We start from the raw sequence: 23,706 nt of genomic DNA, 5'->3' as shown, positions 1-23,706 counted from the left end.
ATTTACACATGCAAGAAACTAAAGACATGTAAACCAGTCAGTTCTAGTTCAGATTGCTGTCATGTACTCTTACAAAGGTAAAATTAAAGACATAGAGTTCCCCCATATAATTTAAATGTAATTGTGTGTGTGTTCCATATTTTCTGTGGTTGACATCCTTAAGTCATGACTCTGAATTTTCAGCTTGAGACACTGATTTTCCAGGATGCGCAGAGCACCTACCTGCTAACACCGCTCGTGGCATCTGAATTTAAGCCAAATCACTAAATGCTTCAACACATCCTGGGACTGTAACCATACACACCTGCAAAAAACACAACAACCCCCCAAAACCCAAATCAAAATAAAATACCCACAAAAACTAAAGACACCATGATTCATGCCGCAAAACATATTTGCTCACATGCATAAGATCTTGTTTTTTACTCAGGGAAGCTTTTTTGGGGTGGATTTGATTATTGTTTCTGAGCCTTTAGCATTTCCTGAAGCTACATTTTTCTTCACTTTCCTCCAGCAATGGGAGCTGGAATTCTTTTTTTCTTTTTGTAAATGCAGATGGGGACCCTCTTTCCATCGCAGGGCTTCAGGGATTGTGTTTGGAAGAACCAAACGTCATGGAAGATTGTAATGTTGTGTTCAACGCCCTTCAAGATATGGCTTGTATATAATCCCTTTTACGGTAGCATGAATAACATTGTGCATAGAGAGCTATGGAGAGCAAATGAGCTTCTGTGTGGTGCAGGGGCCCAGATCTGCCTCTCTTGATACTTAATGAGTATATAAACCTGGGCTTTAGGGGTGACGACATCAGTCATTGTCAGTGAGTTACGGGAACCTTCCTTGGCTCTTCCTTGTTGAGAAGATATTAGTAGTTGATGGTGTCAGCGCTATGGTGAGGATTTGCTTCAAGACACCTGGATGGCAGGGTCAGGCCTGGCTCCAAGTTGGGCACGAAGTGATTGCTACGCCACTGACTCCTCACACGTCCGCAGAGGTTCCCAAATCATCCGTGACACCCTCGCTGCACAGCGCCAGGCTGCAACACACCCCACAGCGACACAACCCAAAGGCCTCCATCGTGTCTGAACTCGCCGAGATATCATCTTAAGATTGCACACGTAACGATGAGCATAAGCGATACTGTTGTGCTGAATAAGGTCTCTTACCAGAAAAACAAAAACAGGGAAAGTTGGCGTCATCGTCTCTAACCCCTGTCACTATTCAGCTGTAAGCAAATGCAGAGAAAAGCTCTGGGTCAGCGTTAGGCTGGGTGACTTTGCTGTATGGAGCTAAGACTGGTTTCCCAATGAAGTCATGCTCCAGCCTGTCACTTCACACAAAGGAAACCTCTGGGTCATCCATGGTGATACTTGTTTGCAGCTCTATAGATAGCTTTGATCTACTCTTCTGTCAGATGAGCATAAATAATCGTGTTACCGCTCTTGTTTGCAAGAGTCATCACTTCATTAACAAAGGGATCAAATTAAAGCCTCCAACCGTAAGGGCGAGGAGCAGCCTTTCACTGTCACCTTGGAGTCATTGTGCCTAACTTGGGCTACGGGGGGAGATTGTAAGGACTGATGTTGCGTTAGGTGCGCTACATCTCCCACATCTACTGTTTGGCAGAGTGCTCGTTCCTGCAGCTCGGTGCGAAGCCAGCAGCTGCTGCCTCTCCCTGGCACACCGGGCTCACGGGCTGAGTGAGCGGCCAAACCCCTCCTCAGGCCCGTGAAGAACCATGGGTTACAAACAGAGAGTGGGTGTTTGAAGACATTAATCCCTCCCTGCCACCCCGGGGTGGACATGGCTTTCCAATGGAAGCTGCGAACGTGCGTTACATTTTGCTGACAAATCCTGGTCCTGTCATTTCCTCAGGGTTCCTCCGGGCTGTTGTGCTTCTCCTGCCCTGGGTCTGGCAAGGGATCTGTTCTGGATTCGAGGTGTCGTGTTGCTGCCATGAGAGGACCCTTCAGAGGGCACTGGTAGGAAGCACAATTTGCGGTGCACAATGTCATCGCGGTGAGGAGGATTTTGAATCCTGGCCTAAATGTACTAAGGGAGAAGAGTTTCTGTTATCTGTGCTCAAAACAGTGTTTCACATTTCTCATGTCATGGGGGCAGGAAGAATAGAGACCTTACAGTACTGTGTGATTTGAAACGGTCCCAGAGGAGTTTGCAGAAGCCAGAGTGGATTGACCAACTTAGTTCCCACTGTCTCTTCCTGAAGGACCAGCAGCACCATGGGCTCTGAGGCAGCTGTTCCTGTGTTTGTCGCGCTCATCTTTGCAGGGTAACTTTGCAGGCCATTCAAAGTAACCAGCAAACCCCCCATGTTTAACAGCTTTGAATTAAAAAAATAAAGATACAAAAATGGGTGCTGCTTTCTGAGACACGCAGAGAGCTGACAGTACTGAAAAAGTGGGTGCTACTGCCTTAAAGCATTTTGCTAGTTTGTCATCTGAAGAGACAATGCAAGCCATCGAGTTACTACCGCTTAACAGACGGCTGCAAGTTAGCTGGGCTTCAGCAATTGGCAATATGCATGCTCTTAGCCCAGTGCAAATCTAAGTCAAGTATGTCAGCTGAAACAGTAGCTGCCAGCTACCATTGTCCTCTCCTTCCTTGCTGAGTAGCAGAAAGACCTTGCCACGGTCATATATCATCCTCAGTGGAGATCCTTGGTTTTCCATACAATCCCCTGTTGGAGGGCCTCCTCTTATGCAGAGAATCAAGATAACAGCATGAATTCCCACTTATCCTGGTTCATTTTACATCTTTGGAGCCCCGAGAGTCTGTAAAAACGCGAGTATTCACCATTCGCGCCAGGCGCAGTAAAGAGGACATCTTGGGAACAGAGCCAAGCTCTGCATGAACCAGTTAATATCTTTGTTACCACTTCAGCTGCATTCTGCTAAAAAGTGTTAGGAAAAAAAAAAAAGAGAAAAGAGGATATCCTGTACAAGCATCATTCTGCTGGATTTACGCATAAGAGATTAGTCCCTCAAATGAACTCCTCAGTGGAGTCAAAATTATACAGAGAAAGCCACTCAGTACTGCTGGTTTTTTCCCTCTGCATCAGATCAGGTGAGAAAGCAGCAATGAAGACACCCGATTCTGGTACTGCGGAAGGAGAACCAAGGGATCTAACTCCTGTCTTCTGCTGAACACGGGCCTTTAACAAGCCCAGGCTGTGCTGGTATGCTCTGTACAGCACAGGCAAAGGCAGCCACCAGCTGCTCTCTTTGGCCACATCTTTACATCGGTCCTCACCCACAGTAACCTAACACGAAGCCACGTTTTGTAGGAGGTGAAATAAGGGCAGTTCGTACAGTCTCTGGTAAAAATCATGGTGTTTTCTGCTTCAGCTGAAAGGGTCTCTGAGAGGGTTTAACATTTAATACCAAGCAACAGCTGATAACACTCAGGTTGTAAGCTGCCTGGGCCAGGTAAAGTGACAGTTTTATTGTACCTGATGTTTGATCTTCTCTGCGGTAAGCGATGCGTAAAGCGCCTTCCCTACAGACAGCTGAGCTTCCTTGGCTTTGGTGGGTGCCACAGGCCTACAGAGCTCGCCAGTTGCTCCGGCCCTGGCTCTTGCTGAGCCCTGGCTTCCTCTGAAAACAACCTTACAGTTACCACTTGGATTGGGAAAACATATCTGAAGCCAAAATATGCTGCTTTACAGCAAGGAAGGATATCAGCAAAAGTAGCAATAGTTCAACATATCTGTAATAGTCGCACCCTTTGCTTTCTCAAACTGTAATGACTACCACCACCAAAATACTCATAGTAACTATTAATGCTACATTAATTATTTCATAGAAGAATGGCATGAACTGCTGATTGATGTCACGTGGGGACCAAAAAACGAGATGCTGAAATCAAACGTACCTCCTTCTGCACCTTGCAGTCAGTCTTTAAATCCCATGTGCATGTATTTCACATGTCCTCCAAGTCATTAAGTATCTGACATACCATCTTGCAGTTCTCAGCAACTGCACTCTACAAGCATCACGTGCCCCTTCTGTGATATGTCAGTCACTCTAGCTGTCACGTAGAGTCTCAAATATTTTATATGGGACTTTGTGGGAGACTTGTGCTGCTACCAGGAAAGACCTGGCTGAGAAAGGCAATGCATTTTGTGGACAAGAAGGAAGAACAGAGGAAGCGCATCGCCACCTCCATTTTAACGTCAAACCAGATATCTCTCTAAGTCTTTGACACCCTAACACGCCTCGGGCAATCTTTGCTGTGTATGGTGTCTGATCATAGCTAATGTCCAGCTGTGTGTCTGAAGAAACAGGAGTCTTCTTTGCTAGATGAAGGTTTCAATTATCAAACCCATTAGAAATAGGTGGGGGCAATTAAAGTTCAAAGATGCGTCGCATGGGGAGGTGCCGGCATGCCCGGGGAGCAACAGCACAAGCTGCTGGCACCGCGGTGCCGGTCTGTGTTTGGTGTAGGTCTGAAGGTAGAAGCGGAGGTCTGCTCACAAGCAGCGTTGAATTGCAGGTGCTTTGCAGCCTTAAGCACCCCTGGCAGATGTTTTGTAGAGAAGGGTCAGATACCTCTGTCAGGAGAGGGGGACGAGCACTGCATTTGCATTGGGCAAATGCAGATGTATGGTTAAAGGGAACTAGACTGCACTTTTACACTTGCAAAACTAAACTGAGCTGAGTACCCAAATAGGTACTTGATGCACATATCCCTAGAATAACAAGATTTTTCTCGTCGACCTAAACGAAGGAACACATGTACAGATAGAAGAGATGAACCCAAATTTAGCTCTGGATGTGGATGATGTGTATGCATGCTGTGCTAGACCAAATCCCCTGCTCCAGGCACTTGTGGGCTGTGGAATTTGAAGCCTGTGTCTTCCCAAATGTCAGGATTTGGTTCGTTTTAGAGTCATGTTAGAGCAGATATGAGCTCATGACTCTTGAAAAATATGGAAGGACTTTGAGGCAATTCCTTCTTTATAGGAGCAGCTCTCTTGATATCTAAGCAGTCACTAATGTGAGGGACAATTTACAGAATCAAAGTAATGAGAGGCTTGCAACAGAGAACTGGTGGTCTTGGAAGAAGCATGGATGGCAGCAATGCTAGGGTTTATGCAATTACTGATTTGAAGAAATCAATTCATCCTGTACACTTAATGAAGGAAAGGTCCGGCAAAAAATAGTTACATAAATACATCACTGAAAATTGCATCATGGATCTATTAGGCATGAAGTCATGTAGATTTTCTAATTTCCAGACCTTTGGCATTGCAAGCCTAGTATTCTTGAAACATGGTTTTCAGTGTGCAGCTGTATATATTTATATATTATCACACAGATGGGCACAGACACATAGAGATATATGCACACGTGCACTTCAATACATTGGGCTACAAGATGATACAGTGTTTAAAGCTAAAAACAGTTTCTATGCATTATATAAGAGAGTTTAAGAGCGTTCATATACATTCCAAGACTTGTGGTTCCCCAAAATGGTGCGCCCTTACAGAAAATGAAGGGTTTACTCAAGCTGAACAAAAATCCTTCTAGGAGGGGTTTTGAGCTACAGCAGCAACCCATCCTTTCTCCCAATACATAAAGAAACCAAATGTTTTTTAACTTGCCTTGTCACAAGGTTTGCGTCCATAGACCTTCCTAGAGCTGAATTCCTGTTGAAGTGACACCTTCACACAAACAGGCGGCAGAACCTGGGCCTCAATATTTAACTTCTTAGTCATTCATCTAGAACAGTTCTAATGTTTGCAATTGTAACCATTGGGAAAAGCTACTCATCACGTACTTAAAACCAGCCGGATTTAAAGCCCACACCCAGAGAATCACTTGCTGTAACCCCACGGCTACACCCAAGCTGGTCCCAGCTGTTCCGCTTATGTTTATACACATCAGTATACTGATACATCATCAGTATATTCAGAAATAAAATCTACCAACACAAGGTGTTTGGCTTTCTTTGCTTGATAAGCAAAAGAATTGTTTGCAATTGATTTTATTATATACAGCTACAATACATTTAGTTTTCCAGGGCATATGTCCTTTTTTGAGTTAGAGGGTTTTTAAAGACAGTAAAAAAAGAGGACTTTGGCCGTTTGCCCAAGATTTCTAAACATCCTGAAGCCCAGTGAGAAGAGTGACTACTTGATATCTCAAAGTCCCAGTCTAAAGGCCACTAGTCATATGCGGATCACTGCATTAGCGCAGGCAATTAGTTTGCAACCACTGTTTTGGGTAATCCTGCGTGGTACAGCTGATGCATCCCTATAGCGTCAATCCACGTAAGCAGAAGGCATCTGTGCTGCACAAGTGCAGCAGATCCTGTCGGAAATAGGAGATCCTAAATACGTTGTTCTTCCCAGTGGATCGCTGATGTGGTTTCAGCAGTTTCCCTGACCAGTGTAATTTAGAAAAGCAGGCTTCACAAAGTCATCCTGGCTAGAAGACTGTAGAAGGCCCGTGTTTAATCAGGAGCCTGAGTAACACAGGGGCTCCACGCACTCCTATGAACCTATCTTTGCAATATGTGCAAAGGAAAACGTTTTAAATTTGTGTGTGCTTGATCCCAGGGCTGACCATTCGCCGTTTCCACTGCTGCCTTGCCTGTTCTGTGTCACAGTAACAGCAGTCAACACCGACAATTTTATTCAGATGCCTTGTTGTGTTTTACTGCACAATGCATAAAATGTAACCTGATAAGGCACAAAAGGGATTTGGCATCTTCGCTTTGTAGCGCGAACAGAGTTATTGTTACGGGCCATCCAAAATATGAGTCAGCCTGCGGGGATACGGCGGTGCAACACACCAAGCAGCCAGAGCTGGCGTGGGCTGCGGCAGCTCGGCTCGGCTCTGCCTGCAGATGTGCTCTCCCTGCAGATGTGCTCTCCCGCTGGCGGTGGCTGCGACTCTTGCCTTTCACTTGTGCTCTTTTGAAAGGACAAGCCATTCAGAAATGGCATTTGTACCGCTTTCAGACCGACGGATACCGCGTTGTACAGTAATTGGTTAAATTTATGTGGCATGTGGTTTCATTCAGCTGATCTGAACTGCGCTGCAAAACCCAGGCACACCCTGGCCTGATGGGAATCATGAATCCCCTTCTCAGCCAAGGACACTCAAGTGAACATAAACCAGACTGGGAACCAAAAGGCCAATGGACTCTTCCTTTCAAAGCTCCCAAGACCCTTAATCCCCACATATCCTTTTTCCACACGCTGTTTTACATGCCTGATTGAAGCCCAAGTGATTGAAACCCAGTTAAGCAGAGGGAGGGGAAGGTCCAGGCACTGAGATCAGGACGCCTGTTCCTGTCACACATGAAGTCACTCGTACAGAAATGGTGAGTCAGGATCTTAAGAGCCCCTTGAAAGGATAAATCTACAGAAAGGAGAAGGGACAGGGCCAGCAAGAAAGCCCCAAGAAAAATCGGCTGCACAGACAGACAAAAGGAGAAAGAAACAGAGAGGCTTTGAGAGAGAAATTGGTTAGAAAGCGTCCCGACTTGGGGAGGTCTGCTCTGCCAGGGCTTCAGGATAGCTGCGGAGAATCTGGTGGAGTGTGTTTAACATGTACATTGTTCTACCAGTGGGACCCAGTGTTGCAATGCTATTCTCTTTAGAACAGCTAAAAACGCCAGAAAAACTAGATTTTACTGTGACATTACTCAGGCAATTTCCCACGTCCTCAAAATGTGGCTGGAGACTGGATGCTGGGTAGAGCCCGTTTCCTCCAGCGTTGCAAGGGGCACGGCTCGTCTTATGCCACGAAGTGGTGACTCTCCTCTGCTTCCGTGGGGACAGGACCCACGTCCGGGTCTCACCAGGAACACGCTCTGGAGGACAGTCTCGCCAGCCTTTGCACAGCAAGGCTTTCCAGGCGCATTACTCCGTAAGACATGATCCCAACATTGACTCAACACTAGATGCACATCTGGGATTCAGTCACTTGTTAGCAATGTTTAAGTCACATTTACTTGGAAAACAGGCACGAGAGAGACAAAGGAAACAGCTGACTGTAAAGGCAGTTGTTCTATTTCCACTTACCTGACCTGTGAGGTCCTGGGGTAACCAGGACACTCCTGTGATTGACAGCCCCTCGCCTTCACCTTGCAGGCAGCCCCAGCTATGCCCACGAGTGTTTCCAGGCACGTGGTGCAGCCGAGACCCCTAGAAGGGTTGTTCCAGTGGTGCGGGTGGGCAACAAATGGGACCTCAAGCCTGGTCTTGGGGAACAGCCACGCAGCCGCTCAGCCCTCCTACCTGCCCTCCGATCCTGGGCACGCAGGAGAGGGCACCGAGCAAGACACACGGAAATTCACCGAAATGAAGACACGGCACAGAATTTTTAAATAATTTTATAATTTCCTGATGAACTTAGTCTGTGAATAAAAAAAGAAGAAAAAAAATGAACAAAGTGTTTATATTATCAAGGCAAAGTTGAATATAACACATTTTCTTTGCAGTTTCATTATCCTGTCAGTAACATGACTCCAGCAATAAAACACATACAAGTTGAAGGCAGCGTGCGCACTTGCATCACAGACATCAATGTCTCCCGCTGCTGTTATTTCAAAAAGGAATTCAAGTACGCTAGATCCCGTCCCCAAAGCCTGTCTCCCCCTCCGCTAAAGTGCAACACGTCTCTTCCGAAGCAAATGAGGGATCTGTGTCTGTGGAGTGGATGGAGCATCCCACAGATTTTTTTTTTTTAACCCCACCAACGATTTGTGAACCTGGTGTGTGGCTCTCTGCATTTACTGACTTGGAGGGAAACGGCAATATACTGTTTTAGTGGGCTTGGAGCAGCATGTTAGGCTAGCACAGAAATTATTCCCCTGTTCATGGTCCCGTTTGATTCATCCTCCTTCAGCATCTGAACAGATAAAGGCATTTGCCACTAAAGCCTCCCCATATATACTGTAATGAGCGTGTCAGTAAGGGCCAAACGCAGCTGCCCCTGGGCAGGCAGGGAGGACAGAGACTTGGCCATGTCCACGGAGAGCTGGGAAGATGGGGTAGATTAAAGGAACAACATCTACTCATAAAATTTGGCTTCAAATTTGGCTTTTAGATAACCACGTTTTAAAACAAGTAAGAGTACAGGTGACTGATAGATCCATTTTTTGCCAGTTTCCAAATGGAAAAACAATGTTTTGAACAAAAAGCCCCACCAAAGCACTGAGAACCTAAAGCGGACACGTCCATTTAAAACCAAAACTGACTGACTTGATTTTCAAGATCCAAACTAGAAGTGCAAAACGGGGACAAACAGCATATGATAAGTTTGGTATAAAAAATACATTCATTTAATGAAATTCTTGACCTAGTCTCATAGGTAAAGCAATTTGCGTGGGGTTTTTTTGTTTACGTACGTGCCGGTTTAGCCTCACATTGTTCCTTCTAAGCAGTGCAAGTCTTTGCTGCAACGGCAGCAGAAGGTGGCTGCTAGTCCCTTCCTGTACCATAACCCGCTGCGCTATGTGACCAACACCGGACGCAAAGAAACACAACGTTGAGAAGGGACCTACACACGACTACCTGCACCAGCCGATCTGTGCCTGCACGTGTCCCTGGCATCGACGGGTGCAATTGAGAAGACGGAAAATTTGGCCAAAGCATTAGGCCTGTTTACGTCAGCGGTTCCTATCTTAAGGGACACCTGGTGTTGATAACCGTTACCAGAAGAGATTGATTTCCAAAATACTGTTTCATTCTGCCCATTTCTGTATTACACGTGTACAGTATAAACCTGGGAAAGCAGGAATTTATACAGGGTCTGTAACACCTCCTAAGAGGCCAAGCTGCCTTGGACCTCAAAAGCCTGTGAAAGGCAACTGGCTATGATTATAAGCCCACAAATCCTTTTCCGTACAATCCCGAGAGGAGGAGTCACGGCTTTGTTGCTTCTTTACTTGAATTCCTTTTGATGAAATTTATTTTTATATATTTTTTTAAAACACATCTTTTTCAGTTCTACTACTATCTTTTTTTAATCCGACAACAGACACACATTGTTGGTAACTGCCCCAGCCTTAGGACCACACAGACAATATCGACAAGCAGAAAACAAAACAGGAAAAAACACCCCTGAAAAAGTCAGGAGAGATACTGATGACAGGGTTACAGCACTCACCACACACACTGGAAAAAGTCAGGATTTCTGTGTTTATGCTTTTGACACTAAAAAGTTTTGAAACAGTTTTTTTTTTTTTTTTAAAAATAGTCAGCGGACACAGCCATTTTGTTCAGAAGGATTTGCTGTTGTGTAAGGTTCCTTCCATTTATGTGGAAAAAACAATTAAAAACATTATTTTGTTTAAAAAACCCCCCTGACACTCCTTTTCCTCGCCACACTGACAAGACGCGTTGGCAGAGTTGGCCTTGCCAGGTGCGATGCCCCGCGATGCCCCGTGCCCGACCCTCCCACCCCGCCGGCTTCGCTGGGGCAGTGTTAGTTATCCACAGCCTTCTGCATCCTCTCCCGTTCCCTCTTTCAGTGCGGGCGTTGAGCTGAGTAGAGGCTTCCTTTAATATCAGATGCCTTGATTGTACTATTTCCCTTTTGCATTTCATCGGAGTCATTTGAGGAATATATGCATTACTTACGTAGTGAAATTTTTGCTTTAAAATGGTATCAGTGCGTGACTCTCTCTGTCCTTTGTGAAGACCCTTTCAGTGGCAATGATTGGCAATTAGTACAGGAGTGGGGACTCAACCCTGTCAACCTTCAACCAGTTGTAGAAATTTCCCAACAAATTGAGTGTTAGCAGCAGAATGGGTGGGAATTACAGGGCAAATGAGAAGAGGTGCCCCTTTGGTTCAAAAAACAGGGTTATGTCTACGAGATTTATGACACTAATGCTCCCTTGTGCAAAATACCGAGCACCCCGAAGTACCAGAAAATTTGCTAGAGAAGGGATATTCCAGCTGCGCAACCAGAAACAGCACACACGGTTTCGTGCAGACCTTCACGTTCCGTCCCCTGGACTTGGCAAAAATCGGATACTCCAAAGAAGGTTTGGCATTTTCTAGAGGGAAAGCTGGTTAAAGGCAGTCAAAATGAGAGAGAATACTAGAAGCTTAGAGCTTCGTTTGGGAGCATGCCAGGCAATTCTTCTTCCAATCGCAAACAGTGCTCATGTCCTCACCCTGTAATTCTAGTGTTGTAATGTCCTTTTAGTGTTTTACATGAGGCTGGATTCAGAGGAAAATATGTACTTGGACTTGTGGATATCATGAACAAGCGTAGTTGGGGTGTCAGCTTTTACACTGTATGTGGGCTTCAAGCTTGAGTTATTTTTTAGCCCAAACCCAGCTAAAATGGCCTATTTAATTTTCTACAGACAGCTCCTCAAGTCCTTACATCTCTCAGTTTCTCTACAAATGACAGCTTGAAAGGAAAAAAAAATATTAGAGCAATTAAAACTTTCACAGCTCCCGTAGCAAATGGAACTTCATTCACCAGGAGAAGAAAAAGCAAGTTTCCCCAGGCTCCCTGGGAAGGGCCCCTGAATATCCCAGAGCTGCTGCGTTGCAGGACTGCTGTGCTAGGAAACTGCCTGCATCGGCCTGGCTGCTGACACCTGGGTATAAGATTTCAAAAGAGCAGTGGTGGGTTAGGCAACTGGATGAGCATCGCAGTATGTGCACACATATGGCCCTTCTGCCACGTGCCTGATATGCAATTTTGTGATGGATTACGATAACAAAATCCCTTCATTGCCCTAAGGCCAATGGTGCGGCACTCCATATGAGCGAAAAGAACAAGCTTTCACTGGTCACGTTCAGCGTTAAATCGTGGCCAGCAGCACCTCCCAAATCACATAGTTCCTCAAGCTATTCACCATAACAAGATCTCTGTCGACACAGGATCAGAGAGATTACCTGAAATAGTTCAATGGAGATCAAGTCGGATCAAGTCTGTTCCCAGATGAGATCTGCTCTCTCCCTGAAAGCACTTTACTGAGGTCTAAGATCAATGTTTAAGATGGGAAGCCTAGAAGACCTAGAAGATAACGGTGGTTAACGAGAAAATATGCAAAGGCCCAACAATCCAGATGGGAGGAACAGCAGGTGTGTGGCCGAGAGATAAAAGACCAAATGGCCAGCGTGAAAACTAGCCAGGCTTGACAAATCCTTTCAGGGAAGAGGCCGGGAGATGTGTAAACAGCGAGATTCACCTGGCTGCCAACGCATGGATCCTGCACACGCTGTCGTGAACAGAAACGCAGCCACAGGCTGGCAGCTGAGTTAAAGATGCAGAAGAACCAGCACTGAAACTCACAGCTTTCCTGCAATGAAGGGGCAACGCAGTAAACCAAGGGAATTGAAATAACAGCCCGAAGTGATCACCCCTCGTTCCCATCCCCTCCCCCTGCCCTGCCTGCAGCAGAAACGCTATCAAGGAACATCTCAGTAAGAGGTTTACAAGCAGGAGTCATTTGAACCATCGATAAGGGAAATTCCACAGCTTCTCACAGAGGAGGGATTGTTTTACAGCAGGGAACCAGGGCAGCTGGAGATTTGACCATATAAGTTAATGAGATAGTCAGGAGTGGTGGTGGTGGTGCGATGATGTTAGGCTGATGGCTCTGATGCTTTTACAGGCGGCATTAAATTCCTTGAGTGAGTAATTAGGGGTGATGAAGAAAAAGCAAGCAGAAAGATTTCAAAACAACAGCTCCTATCGAAACGTGCTGACTCAAATAATGGGACCAAAGGGGTGGTTCTGGGATGAGGCACGGCTCAGTGGTATGTATAGTCACTGTCTATATGCCTTCCAGTGTTCCCCCCTTGCACACATTCAGGTTCCCATTACTCTCCTCATCCCTGACGAAAAAAGCTTCAGACACAGGCTGCTACTACAGTGAGAACTAAAGCTACATTTCCTGATTTGCAAAGCACTGGCAGTTCAAAACGTGGAAAAGCTGTGAATCACCTCTTCTTTGGAGACTTACATATTTCTTCCTAGTGGACACCATGGTTATGGATCCAGTTCCTTCTGCTGAATCATTACAGTAGAATGAATTGGGATGTGATTTATTTTAAATCAGTTAGTTTTCAATAGAGTCTACAGGTATATAAGGTTTCAGTTTTGCCCAACGTTCAGTGCTTGTTTGAAAAAAAGACAGGGTACATCTTCCCTTACTCAAACTTTTGCTGTTCTCCTTTCTATTGGAAGCAATTGGTCACTTCTAAAGATAAAAATAAGGTGTGAAAGACCCACAGGGGAGCTGTGCTGTGGATCTGAAAGACGTAAGAAATGCAGTTTTCCTGAAAGGGCTTGGAACATTTTCCTTAGCACAACAGTTTAGAGATTAAGCTCAAAATATAGTAAGTCATATGGAATTAAACTGCAGGCTCTGAATGGGAGGTTTACTGAGAGGATTCATAATTAGCTAGTGACTAGAAAACCAAGATTTCTTCCACTGCTGTGTTGATATTTAGTTGCCTTTCCCCCTCCCCTCGTCCTCTTAAGTAATATGAGAAAGCTAAAGGGGAACAACTCCTTTAAGGAGCACATGGGGACGTGTTAAAGGGTTCTGTCCTGCAGATGCCCCCAGACACACATAACCACTGGTAGCCAGGAAAAAATGTGTCTCCCCATTAATGCATAGTCCAAGAATGAACACCCAAGTCCTGCTCATAAAATAGGATTCTGACTTGCTACCACAATGACAAACGGACCTGCTATTTCAGGTCGTATTACCTATCAGCAGGGGCTTTAACAAGTGTCAAAGATGGATGGAACAAGACTAAGGCCTCTCATATACATATAAGAATTGCACTGGTTTAACTAAAGCTGTGATTTTATACCTATCTACTCAGCTGGGTGCCAACTCCAGCAGAGATGCTCCTCTTTATAAGACCAGGTTATTGCTCTGAACTCAAACTCATTCCTTGTCAACCTAAGCTGAACCAAAATAAATTAAATTATAATTACAGTAAGAACTATGTTACCGATTTACCTAACTTAGCTTTAAAATTATACTTTTAAGCTAAATGATGCAATTTTCTCATTTACAAAATGCCTAAGACTATTCTGATGGCAGCTAGTGTTCACAAAGCTATGGCCTGAAAAATTGGCAATGGACAAACTATACAAGTGAAAGCTGGGAGCTGACCTGTTGACCACACCTGCTTGAAGGGAGAGAGCTCTCTATAAAATAAGAACTTAGGAGATACAGACCTATGATGAGAAACCTCAGCTAAAAAACCCAAGAAATCAACAGATGAATACAGTTACCTGAAAAAATGCCCTACTCAGCACTTCAGAGTCAGATCAGTGAACAATGAAAATCGAAGTTAAGTAAACAGAAAGTACCAGTATGCCTACCTTGTTTCCCAGCTGATAGATGAAGTGACTAACAGGAACAAAATGGGAAACTTTCCTTTCCTCTCTCTGTTATTTAAGAACATAAGAGACATTGAGACAGGCAGAGAGACCTGAGCTAGCTAGCTGATGAGGGCCAGTCATGAGCCATAATCAGAGCACACTCAGGTTTTGTTTTAGCACTACGAAATTCAGGCTTTCAGCTCTTATGGAAGAAAAAAAAAAAGGAAAGAAAAAAGAAACAATAAATGAATGAAAGGCCAGGGCTACCCTTCTGCAACCTCATGGAGAACTAGAGCTGCTTGTATTCAGTGGATCCCCTCTTCTTTGCTCAGTAGACTTGGAAGAGCTCTGGTTAGCTGTATCCAAAAGTTACCAATGACAAAGTCAATGGGGAATCGGATTCTAAAGTAGAAAGGCAGTGAGAAGATGAATGCAAACATGACTGATTTATCATAGACTGGAAGAACCTACACAGCATGTAGTTTTTAGAGGTTTTTTTTGCTTTTGTTTTCTTTGTAAAAGGTGCACCAGAAGTTTCTATTCCATTTTCTTTCTTTCACATTCCTATCCACTCTCATGGCTCCTTGGACTGACTGGGCTTGGCCACTGGTGTGCTGCTCCAGCGGGGCTAGTGGCCGAGGTCATGATGACTCCTCAAGTGCATTGACGACTTGCTCCAGGATGTCAGGGCAGTGATCCGCTATCTGCTGTAAGATGGCATTGGCAAACTCCTGCAGCTCTGCATTTTCCTTCTCGCCCTTTTCTAACTCGTCATGAAGCTGCAAGAAACACACAGAGGCATGGTCATTCTCTGCTATTAAAGGCATTCACTGTATAACAAGACCTGCCCAGCAGTCTCAGCTCTAAGCTAAACCACCACTTTTAGAAAGGGAGCTAGCAGAGGCGTAACATGCTGGGCACTTCCAGGCTTGGCATCCTCCCTTGGTGACTCACTCACCAGAAACTGGATGCTCTCCCCCCTCTTTATTTCACTTTTTCACTACAGGACCAGGCTTGTGACCTTCCCAGTTAAGGCCATGTCAACATGGGAAACTATTAACTTATTAATTATTAGTTATAATTAATAAGGCTTAACTATCCCTGAATAAATTGTTTTACAATAAATATTAGAAAAGCTTCCTCTGTAGGATGTTTTTCTGAAAGCAACTGTGTTCCAGAACCAATACAGCATTTTTCTAGTACATTATTTTAAATAGTTTGACTTTTATTCATGAAAAACAGGATGTGTCATAGGACATTACTTCAGAATTACTTCCTATAAGAAATCAATAAAAATGTTACGTGATTATACATAATACACTCCAAGTTAACCAGAATTCTAATTTTTCTGTGGAATTAATTTTCAGAGACTGTGCTTCCTAACTTAGTCATAAGATGACTATACACAGTTGTGGTGATGCATACATGGGTTTTTGTTTACTAACGCTGCATTTCCTGTTGGATCATTCTTTGCTCAGAATGACATGGAACTTCAAAACTTTACCTTATTCACTCTGTCTACACTCTACATCTGTTTTTCCAACAAGCTGTGTTACAAACCACGCCACACAACATCTTGGACTATATGTGAACACAATTTTTCGCTCCAAGTCTAATGCCATTGCCAGAATTAGGGGCCCACACAGTCTTAATGAAGAGCAGAAAACATCTGCCCTGAGTAATCTGTTTATCTGACCAGCAATTGATAAAGTCCATGCTAGCCTGTGAACTGTGCAGAATCCCAAGTAAGGCTGTATTTTGTGCAAGCATTTTAGGGATTACTGTACTCACAATGGTCTAAGGATCTAACAGAACACGGAGAAGCAGCCTCTCTTACTAGACTGGATGATATAGATAGATTGGATAAGCTTTCAAGCATATAGCTCTTTCACATACTATATATCCAAAAAACTCTTCTGTTTTTTCAGTGATAAGATTTCTTCCAATAAAGTATATTCCCTACTAATATAAGACAAGCATATTTGTAGCAGGTACATACACTTAGATGGATTCTTAAGTTTACTGCAAGCTTCTGCATCCAAATTTCTTTGTCATTTTGAGCAGATGTAGCAGCTAGCTTATCTATTTTTGAACCATCTTTTAAATTTGTTTTTTTTTCTAATATTATTTAGCAGTCCTGTAACATTTCGTATTCCTAAGTTATTAATATTTTTTTTGGAACTCTACTGTGTTCGTATGTGACCTGGAAAGGATGTCAAATTGGAATTTTTCATCTCTGAAGGGATAACTGGTCATCAGTATGAACATTTCTTGATCTATAGTTCATACTTCCGTAACACTGCTCATTATAGGTTTTAAAAAGAGAGAACCGTCAGGCAGCAGGACAACAGGGATCATTTTACCACCGTAAAAGCACAATGCAGTGGGAAAGGTTATATTTCTACAATTAAAATTCTAAGCAGATACAACAGTACATCTCTGTTTAGTGATGGTATCAAGCAAAGCACAGGAGATTGTTACTGCCAGAAATACTGCATAAAAACAAACAGCCTAAGAATGGCTACAGAATAAATACAAACGCTTTTTAAGGAAGTTATGGTATAGACTTCTATAGACAAAAGTGAGAGAAAGGAAATTAAAAGGGTAAGCCTGCTACACTATTCCCTTTACTAGGCAGGGTAGCATATAGTAAATTACTTGGGCTTTGCGTGCTGAATGTTAGTTTAATGTGTTCTCACGTGCTTTGTTCCTACTGGCTGCTGTACTCACAGAACAGCTATACGATTCCGAGAGGGGCTCATGCCAAGAATCACAATGCAAAAGCAACCTGATCCCGCTCCGTGGAGTGACATGAGCCGGGGAAGTGGGGAAAACGAGAGGGAGGGGAGCACTCCAGGCTCTGTAAGGGCTCTCAAGGGAGAAGGGGAAGAGGGGGGGAATTCAGCAGTAACCCAAAATGGCTCAGAAACGGCACGCTGTGGATAGGCAAATAGCCTGGTTCCAACAGCCTGGCAGAGTTATTAGTCGGAAACTTGCAATGGATGGATAAGCCTTGGAGGGGTCCAGCCAGCAAGCAGGACTGAAAAAGTCAGCACAGCCAGCTAGGAGCAGTGCTGGATATGACAAGCCAGGAGAGTGGGTTTCAGGGACTACCTCTGAGTCTCAGGTTGCTCAGCCTAGTGAAACCCCAGCGATTCAGGCGGCCCCAGTTACAGCAGCCTGCAAACCACCTAACTGCTGGTCAGCTCACAGGACTGGTTTCAACGCCGAACTCTGAGCCAGGGCTGCCCCGGCTTCTCGGGCCAGGGCAAAGCTTTCACAGTGCCGTTCATCAGAAGGGTGGGAGGTCGTGGAGGTCGGGAGAGACAGCAAGTAATGGGAGAAGAAGCCAACGATGTAATTCTCCTTTTCTTCATCTGGCTCCTGCAAGGGGCCTCGGCTGTTGGTCCGCAGGAGGGGAGCCAGGAGAGGGCAGTGCTAGCAGGGAAAGCAGGGATCGGCTCCCTGCGGGTCCTGTCCCACCACCTGCCCAGCCAGCATCCCTCCTCCAGGCCTTTCAGCCAAATCCTGCCAGTTAAGCTCCAGGAAAGGACAAAGCCATTAAATAATCATATATAAAAGCACCTCAGAGAGATTAACCTTCAAAACTGAAAGGAGGGTGGTGGACAAGGGAGAATCCTGCAGGATGCTGTCTTCAGCGGGGCAGTACTGCAAAGTCCGTGATACCTCAGTTTCTTGCTGTACTAGTCAGCATTTATGTATTTATAAGATTCCTTATAAAATCAAAGCAAGCCCAACAAAATAAGCGTGTGCCAAAACTAAATCAAATGCAATCAAACAAAAGTAACCAACTTAACCAGATGAAGAAAATACTTCCAAGAAATAAGTTTTTGACCATCAAGAGCCCAAAAAGAGACAGCTCTGAATGCTGAAGGCCAGCAATAATACTTTGCAAATTAGCGCAGACAGAAAGTCTACACAGCTGGCTGGCAGATGTCTGTGATGAAACATCTTTGAAAAGAGTAGCAATGATAGCTGTGCGTTGAGTTTGCAAGCTTCAGAACATCTAGGTTTAATAATGTGATTTCTACTTAAACAAAGACATCTTAATTGACTATGTGGCTGGCTGCAGCATTTCTATATCGTGTATGTCATCTCCGTTTACGTCATTCCTTTCAGAAACAGCTGTGAGCAGCATACATCACCCCTCATTCAGACAAGCGCTTGAATGGGGAACATCCAGTTCGCCATGGTGTAACTTGATTCACCTAGATGTTTGGCAGTCCAAATTTTAGGGAAGTTTCTCTAAAGGTATTACTATCTATTCTGCTCCTGGTTTCCTACATTTTCTTCTTGGGAATGCAAACTGAACTGGTGTTATCTTCCCCATGCCATTTTTCTATGAAAATAAAGGAGTATTAACAGTCCTTTTTTGTTGGCATTTGCAGCTGAGGATATAAGAAGATTCATACTCTTGCCTCATAGAAATGACCAAAAAAGAGAAGACAAAGCCAGATATGTTTGCCTAGTTGATGACAAGTAAAAATAGACAGCTCAGAAAGAAAAGGATAGCAAGGACCCCAGAAGTGCTTAATAGTATTTATACTTTATCTTTGGATAGAAGAACAGAAAGGACCTTCAGCGTCTCACGGGAATGGAAGCTTGCAGATAATCTGCAATAGATTCAGACACTTTTCACCACTGCTGCCTTCCTTCCTGGGTTTAGAGCAAGTCATGATAGGAATCCTTTTCCATTTATAGTTAAACTCCATCAGTGAAAAAAAATCGCAAACAATTCACCATGAATTTAGGTTGCATTGTGCTTCTCTGGTCCAAGATATTCCAGAAGTTATTTAAAGTTTAATTGACATTCAGAGGAAAGATAACTTCATAGTTAAGAAATAGGATGCTATGGTTTTATATGCACACTAGGTGAATTGTGGTGCTGCTCCGCAGAGCCTTTGTGGCCTTTGCTTATCCCATAACGTAAACAAGGCAACATTATGCTAAGATCCTTTAAAATTATTTATATGGAGGAGGCTTACTCCCCAAAATGTTATTTTCCTCTTGTAAACAATTCCACAGAAACAGTGATGAAGCTATGGACAGGCTCATCTCAGGCTATGGACAGTAAAACTGAATACAGACTATGAGGTGCTTGTAGAGCAGCACAAAAAGAAAGTTAACTGCAAGACTTCTATAAGGCTACAATACCGGGATCTGGAATTACGTTTCTGCAAAATTTAGGTGTTTCTGGATTAGGCTATGGTTAGTCTGAAAAATATGTTTAGAGCTTAAAGTAACAAAATAAGCATTAAAAAGAAAGTCAACTAATTTAATCTTAACCTTTGTTTTGTCTCAAAATAAGTTAAACTACACTGTATCTCAGGCAAATGGTCAAGAGCTTTTGCATCTTCCCAAACCAACCAGTGTGAATATGTATATTTGAAGTAGTGAGAGCCAATTACAGACAAACCTTTATTTCTCAACTATAGACCTATAAAAGGGCCAAAAGAAAAGGTTAGGAATATGGAAATCCCAGTCTGCCAAACTTTAAAAAAGAAAAAAAGAAAAAAGAAACTTTTTATGTAGACCCTTAAATATTTTTGCTCTATCTGGAAATTTTGTTTTTATGTTAGCTTTTTCAAAATATTTAAAACACATGCATTTAAAAATTAAAGTAAGATTTCAAATTAAACATTCTGTCTTGTCTTCTAAAATCACGTAAACTTTACAAATATGCTTTAAATATATTTAAATACGTTTGAATAGATTTTACAACCAATTTTGACAAAAAACCCTGAAAAAATTTGTTGAGGGCTCTTGCACCATATATTTGAAATAACTTTGCACATGGGATTTATCCTGCATTCCTAAGCATCTCTAAGCTTTGTGAATAGCAGAAATATTATTATTTCCTTGGTAATGAATGAATTTCAAAACTATATAAATGGGAAGAAGGAATAAAATAAATGCCTGTAAGTTATATTTTGCATTTGACTGGAGAAGATTTCCTGCAAATCCTGCACTTGCAGGTAATATGTCCATCTTCCAGCAACAGCAGCAATCATTTCACAGTCAGAGGCCAATTTTCTGTTCATGTAAATTCTAGTGTACGTTATACCCTGAAAATTAATGCTGCTATAGTGTACAGAAAGTTGTTATTCTGTGGCTAAGCAGAACAAATAATTATTGCCTGTACTGCAGGGCTATCTGCTAGGGCCAGGCCCCGCTGACATAAGCAAGCATAATGCAGGCAAAGCCCACAACCCTAATCCCTAACAGCTCGCAATTCTGCACGTTAAAGGGAGTGTGAAAAAGAATTAGGCAGCTACTTCTCCTAGTTTCAGTTGCAATGCATTCCCTTAGGTGTCAGTCTGCTCTCTCGAAGCGGGATTGCTAGACACTGCCATCACTACTCTGTGATGCACCCTTCCTGCTGGGCTTGTACCTTGCCCCTTTCTTTCTCTGCTGATGAATCAGGCCTCCGTGTCCCCACAGGGACTCTGCCCGTTTAGTCGAGGCAGTACCTGATAGTCATAAACACAGGGAAGATTCACCTGTCTACAAGGGAAATCTTAAATACCTCTCTTATGTGTCCTAGCTGATGAGTTTTGGAAAAACTTTTTAACTGTTAGGACAGAGGGTTGGCGGGCAGTTACGGTTTTGTACCTGCACAGCGCAAAACAGAGGAGAAAGGACAAAGCCAGAAGTACTTGAATGAAATGATGAAGTTATATGCATCCAGTTATTTCGGGAGAGCTGGAGCCCTTTCTACTCTTTCCGCGTTACTTACTTCTCTTTAAGAGGAAGTTTTGTTTTGTTTATTACGAAAGTTTTGTTTTATTACAAAGCGATGGAGAATCCTGTTAGTTCTGAAATTTCTGACACATATTCCAAGAAAGAAATGTCCGTGGAATATTTTGGTTCATACAATCCAGTGAGCCCGACACGCCAACAGAGGAGCCAGCTGCTCCTGCATGTGGTTCTTTTTACCCAGGAAGGATGCCCACAGAGACCACCCCAGCGATCCCGGCACGGCCAAGCCAAATCCATAGCAGTAGCTCATACCAGGAGATGCTGCAAAAAGCTTCCACAAGGACTACAGTGCCTGAGCAAGGCACAGAGTAACAGAACTTGTTACTAATAGCAAAACATATGGAGAGGTGAGCTGCCCTCGAAAAAATAAGGTAATAGCTCAGGTTGGTACACCATCTGCTTGTAGGAACTGCTTGAAATGAGACCACAGTAAATTATAGACAGACTACACACGCACGAAACACTTGACCATGTCCTGAATGCAATGTTTTTCCCTTTATATCTCTTTTCAAGTTAGGAATAGTTAATGTTACTGATTGATAGTATGTATTTTAACTAAAATTAGCAATTCCATGCACAAATAAAAATGGATAATGTTTTGGTATTATGGATATAGTCAACTTATGGATAATGCTTATGACTTCAACCAGTATTTAAGAACTATGACACTGATGCCAAGTTCTCATCCTCACCCAAAACATTAATTTAATACAAAAGTTTTAAATGCTACAAAATGTAATAATTTTGGAGAGTTCCTATATCCATTACTTTCTCAACTAAACTCAGGAAATACATTTGCACACAAAGAAGGATATAAATTGTTGCAATTATTACTTCTAATTTCTAACAGAGACCAGAAGTGGGCTGTTTATCTTTAAAATACATTATGCATTCCCATAAGATTACAAATTAAAAATAAATGACATAAATCAGGTGGAGAAGATAACAAGCTAATGGAAGAGCAGTCAGAGAAGAAAGACAGGGTAAACTCTGAAGCAATACAGTAATTTAGAATGACTAAATGCGAAACATGGCAGGCTAATTTCTTTACAGAAACTAAATAAGCTGAGTAATTTCTCATAGATGATACAGAAGTAAGAACGCAAGTGAATCTGAACAAAGTAGTACACAGGATGTTTATAAAATGGCTATTTGTAATTTAGAGTAAAGTTCACTTTAAACTTTAGTTTACTAAACTAAACTAAAGTTTACTAAACTAACTTTACTGAACTAAAATTACTTTACAACACTTATAATATTGTCTGTATAACAAATCAAAATGTGTGTTTAATACTTTCAAAATTCAGCAAGCATATATGCAGTTTTAAAATGGAACTTGAAAGCTACGTACATGCAGTCTGGTGTCCTTTTGTATGAAAAGCTTAACATTAACTTTGCTGAGAGTGAAACGTGAATTATGTGCAATGTAAATTATGCTCCTTGGAACCAAGCCATGACTATTTAGCTGATACAGCAGGTTGTGACCGATACAGTGAAGCGACATTATCACCTTCTTCCTTCCTCTGCTTCGAGCAGCTGAGCAGAAAAGACATTCCTGATTTCTTGGGAGAGGATTAGTAAGTAGCAATCCCTAGATGGTCTGTGCTTCGGCTGAAGCTGGCACACAGGGAGAAGGAAGACAACCTTTCTTCACTACAAAGGCTCTTTTATGACCATAAAGATTTTTCAAAAGCACCTCTCTCTCTAACTCACAGCCGAAGCAGTCATAGGTGCAACACCGTGTTAGGAGTGGGGTGAGACAAGCTCCCGTAGCAGGTGTCCTCTGAGAGAGTATCTCATGGAAATACATCTGCCCAGGTCCTACAGGCTGCTATTGATGCCTAGGTCACAACGCAAATGCTGCCGGAAACACCTCTGGGGAAAGAGGAACAGGTTGATTGTGCAGGGAAAAAAATGGTGCCTGGGGGCCAGCAGAAATAGGCAGGACCCCCAGCAGCCTGGATGAAGCCAGGATGTGTGGGACATGGCTGGAAAGAGCCAACAATGGCAGGGAGCAAAATGCCTCCTCCCCCTACTCCTAGGGTTCAGAAAATCATTTTAATTGGATAGGTCCTCTTCTGTTGGAAGAAATATTTTTTCAGTACGACTGTAGGACCTATTGAAAATAAGAAGCTCTCCATAATATGAGGTTCCGCACATTTTAGAGTGGATTTAAAGAAATAAGAAACAGTTATAATACTGCTTAAGCTATTAACAGAACAAACACTGTTGCCTACTACTAAGATCTGGTTGCTCTCTTTGGTTGTCTCTTTTTACTTTTTCACACTGCTGCCTTCCAACCACAGCACAGCATGCCACTAGCAACATATTTAAATGATGATTTTCAGCAAGTTCCTGCTTCTACTCCATTCTTTCCTTTTGTAAAGATAAGAGAAAAACAGAAACCGAACTATAAATAAAAATGTGGACCATATCATTATGTTCTTAATGTCATTTCCTTTCATATAGGAATAACATCCCTCACTTAAAGGCAACCACCTGAAATGTGAAACGTAGCAGTAGTTCTACACAGCCCAAGAATATTAACATAATGATACGTTTAGGACAACGTGAAAGAAAA

The 23,706-nt window shown here is 43.1% G+C and overlaps 1 protein-coding gene across 4 annotated transcripts in view; it reads right to left on the bottom strand.

Annotated features, from left to right (window-relative positions):
• Positions 1-8,343: 8,343 nt before the first annotated feature.
• Positions 8,344-23,706, bottom strand: part of ERC1 (ELKS/RAB6-interacting/CAST family member 1) — a 319,812-nt gene continuing 304,449 nt past the window's right edge. For all 4 annotated transcript variants that reach the window (XM_072873069.1, XM_072873097.1, XM_072873087.1 and 1 more), the window contains one exon: positions 8,344-15,124. In XM_072873069.1, coding sequence (XP_072729170.1) covers positions 14,987-15,124 — 138 coding nt within the window. In that variant the 3' untranslated portion in view covers positions 8,344-14,986. The remainder of the gene's footprint in view (positions 15,125-23,706) is intronic.

This window comes from Ciconia boyciana, chromosome 1 (assembly GCF_034638445.1).
Source record: "Ciconia boyciana chromosome 1, ASM3463844v1, whole genome shotgun sequence".
Taxonomy (NCBI): domain Eukaryota; kingdom Metazoa; phylum Chordata; class Aves; order Ciconiiformes; family Ciconiidae; genus Ciconia; species Ciconia boyciana.
The sequence above is the reverse complement of the archived record's forward strand: the minus strand, read 5'-3'. Positions and strand labels throughout refer to the sequence as shown.